The 2,597-nt window shown below is 51.8% G+C and overlaps 1 protein-coding gene across 1 annotated transcript; it reads left to right on the top strand.

The window, feature by feature from the left end:
* Window positions 1–1,293: 1,293 nt before the first annotated feature.
* On the top strand, window positions 1,294–2,597 carry LOC142444377 (heterogeneous nuclear ribonucleoprotein A3). Its single transcript, XM_075545229.1, has one exon. The coding sequence runs from the start codon at window positions 1,335–1,337 to the stop codon at window positions 2,406–2,408; it is 1,074 nt and encodes a 357-aa protein (XP_075401344.1). The 5' UTR covers window positions 1,294–1,334; the 3' UTR covers window positions 2,409–2,597.

The raw sequence follows: 2,597 nt of genomic DNA, 5'->3' as shown, positions 1-2,597 counted from the left end.
CGAGGCTGAGCCTCAGATGTCGTCGGTGGGTCAGGGGATGGGTGGGCTCCAGAAGGGCCAGGCTGAGCCTATCCTTGATGTGGATGTGATGTGTCCCACGCAGCCTCCGCAAAGGCCCACTCACAAGCTCCTTCTGCTGATGCTGGACAAACCAATGTCCCTGTACTCTTCCTGGGTGACCCACATGTCCTTGAACATAGAGAGCGAGCAGAGGATGGAGCCCCCAATCCACGAAGCATATACGGTGTAGGGGCAAGTGGATACCTGGATGGGGTTGTGAAGCAGAGAGAAGGGAGTGAGCAGAAGAAAGAGGAGAGGAGAGGAGGGGAGGGGAGGGGGGAGAGAAGAGGAGGGAAAGGAAGAGGAGGAGAGGAGAGGGGAGGGGAGGGGAGGAGAGGGGAGGGGAGGGGAGAGGAGAGGGGAAGGGAGGGGAGGAGGGGAGGGGAGAGGAGAGGAGGGGGAGGAGGGGAGAGGAGAGGGGAAGGGAGGGGAGGAGAAGAGGGGAGAGGAGAGGAGGGGAGGGGAGAGAGGAGGGGAAGAGAGAGGAGGGAAAGGAAGAGGAGGAGAGGAGAGGAGAGGAGAGGAGAGGGGAGGAGGAGGGGACGGGAGGGGAAGGGAGGGGAGAGGAGAGGAGAGGGGAAGGGAGGGGAGGAGGGGAGGGGAGAGGAGAGGAGGGGGAGGAGAGGAGAGGAGAGGGGAGGAGAGGGGAGGAGAAGAGGGGAGGGGAGAGGAGAGGAGAGGCAGAAACCAGAATGAAAATGTAGCTCCAGACAAGGGACCCAAACAAACAAGTCCCTTAAAGATCTTCATCAACAGTCACTCTTGCCCCTTGCAGGTATAGTGAGCCAGTTAATTTTTATTGTGCCAACTTGGCTGATAAACACATGTAGGATTAACTGAAGGGCAAAGATAAATGGCTCAGTGAACTTCCCCTTTCCAGTTCTCTGGTCTCTTGCACTCTGATGGTCTGACCAGGGTGTAGCTGCCTTAGCCAGTTCCCTGCTTCAGCTGGCAGGGCTCACTTCCTGCGAGACATCCCTGAGGAGAAGCCACATGGACCTACCCCGATGCAGCCCTGGGTGCTGGAGCAGCCGTGTAGAGGCTGCTGCCAGCGCTGAGATGTTTACAAGCTAACTGATTCCGCTTTCCTCCTGCAATCGGTGTCATTGCGTGTATTTTGTGAGATTAAGGAGGACTTTGTAGATTGGTGTCGAACTAATGCTGGACTTCTAGGCTTGGACAGCACTGGGTTGGGATGCTTTCTTAATGTATAAAACTCTCTCAGCTCGGTCTCATATTGAACTCGAGTTGGAAGAGGCGAGTCCGGTCTCAAAATGGAGGGTCATGATCCAAAGGAACCTGAGCAGTTGCGAAAACTGTTTATTGGTGGTCTGAGCTTTGAAACTACAGATGATAGTTTAAGAGAACATTTTGAGAAATGGGGCACACTCACAGATTGTGTGGTGATGAGAGACCCCCAAACAAAACGTTCCAGGGGTTTTGGTTTTGTGACTTACTCCTGTGTTGAAGAGGTGGATGCAGCAATGTGTGCACGGCCACACAAGGTTGATGGGCTTGTAGTGGAACCAAAGAGAGCTGTGTCCAGAGAGGATTCTATAAAGCCCGGTGCCCATTTAACAGTGAAGAAAATTTTTGTTGGTGGTATAAAAGAAGACACAGAAGAATATAACTTGAGAGACTACTTTGAAAAGTATGGCAAGATTGAAACCACAGAAGTCATGGAGGACAGGCAGAGTGGGAGAAAGAGAGGATTTGCCTTCGTAACTTTTGATGATCATGATACAGTTGATAAAATTGTTGTTCAGAAATACCACACTATTAATGGGCATAATTGTGAAGTGAAAAAGGCTCTTTCCAGACAAGAGATGCAGTCTGCTGGATCACAGAGAGGTCGTGGAGGTGGATCGGGCAACTTCATGGGTCGTGGAGGAAACTTTGGAGGTGGTGGAGGGAACTTTGGCCGTGGTGGGAACTTTGGTGGAAGAGGAGGCGATGGTGGTGGAGGTGGTGGCAGCAGAGGGAGTTCTGGAGGAGGTGATGGTGGTTATAATGGATTTGGAGGTGAGGGTGGCAACTATGGCGGAGGTCCCGGTTATAGCAGTAGCGGGGGCCATGGTGGTGGAGGACCAGGATATGGAAACCAAGGTTGTGGATATGGTGGAGGTGGAGGATATGATGGTTACAATGAAGGAGGAAATTTTGGCGGTGGGAACTATGGTGGTGGTGGGAACTATAATGATTTTGGAAATCACAGTGGACAACAGCAATCAAATTATGGACCCATGAAAGGGGGGGGTAGTTTTGGTGGAAGAAGCTCTGGCAGTCCTTATGGTGGTGGTTATGGATCTGGCGGTGGAAGTGGTAGATATGGTAGCAGAAGGTTCTAAAAATTCAGAAGAAAAGGGCTACAGTTCTTAGCAGGAGAGAGAGCGAGGAGTTGTCAGGAAAGCTGCAGGTTACTTTGAGACAGTCGTCCCAAATGCGTTAGAGGAACTCTAAAAATCTGCCACAGAAGGAGCGATGATCCATAGTCAGAAAGTTACTGCAGCGTAAACAGGAAACCCTTCTTGTTCAGG

This window comes from Tenrec ecaudatus, chromosome 4 (assembly GCF_050624435.1).
Source record: "Tenrec ecaudatus isolate mTenEca1 chromosome 4, mTenEca1.hap1, whole genome shotgun sequence".
NCBI classification, from domain to species: domain Eukaryota; kingdom Metazoa; phylum Chordata; class Mammalia; order Afrosoricida; family Tenrecidae; genus Tenrec; species Tenrec ecaudatus.
The sequence above is the reverse complement of the archived record's forward strand: the minus strand, read 5'-3'. Positions and strand labels throughout refer to the sequence as shown.

Coding starts and splice junctions, on each gene's coding strand:
- LOC142444377 (XM_075545229.1), top strand. CDS start 1,335: ATGGAGGGTCATGATCCAAAGGAACCTGAGCAGTTGCGAAAACTGTTT.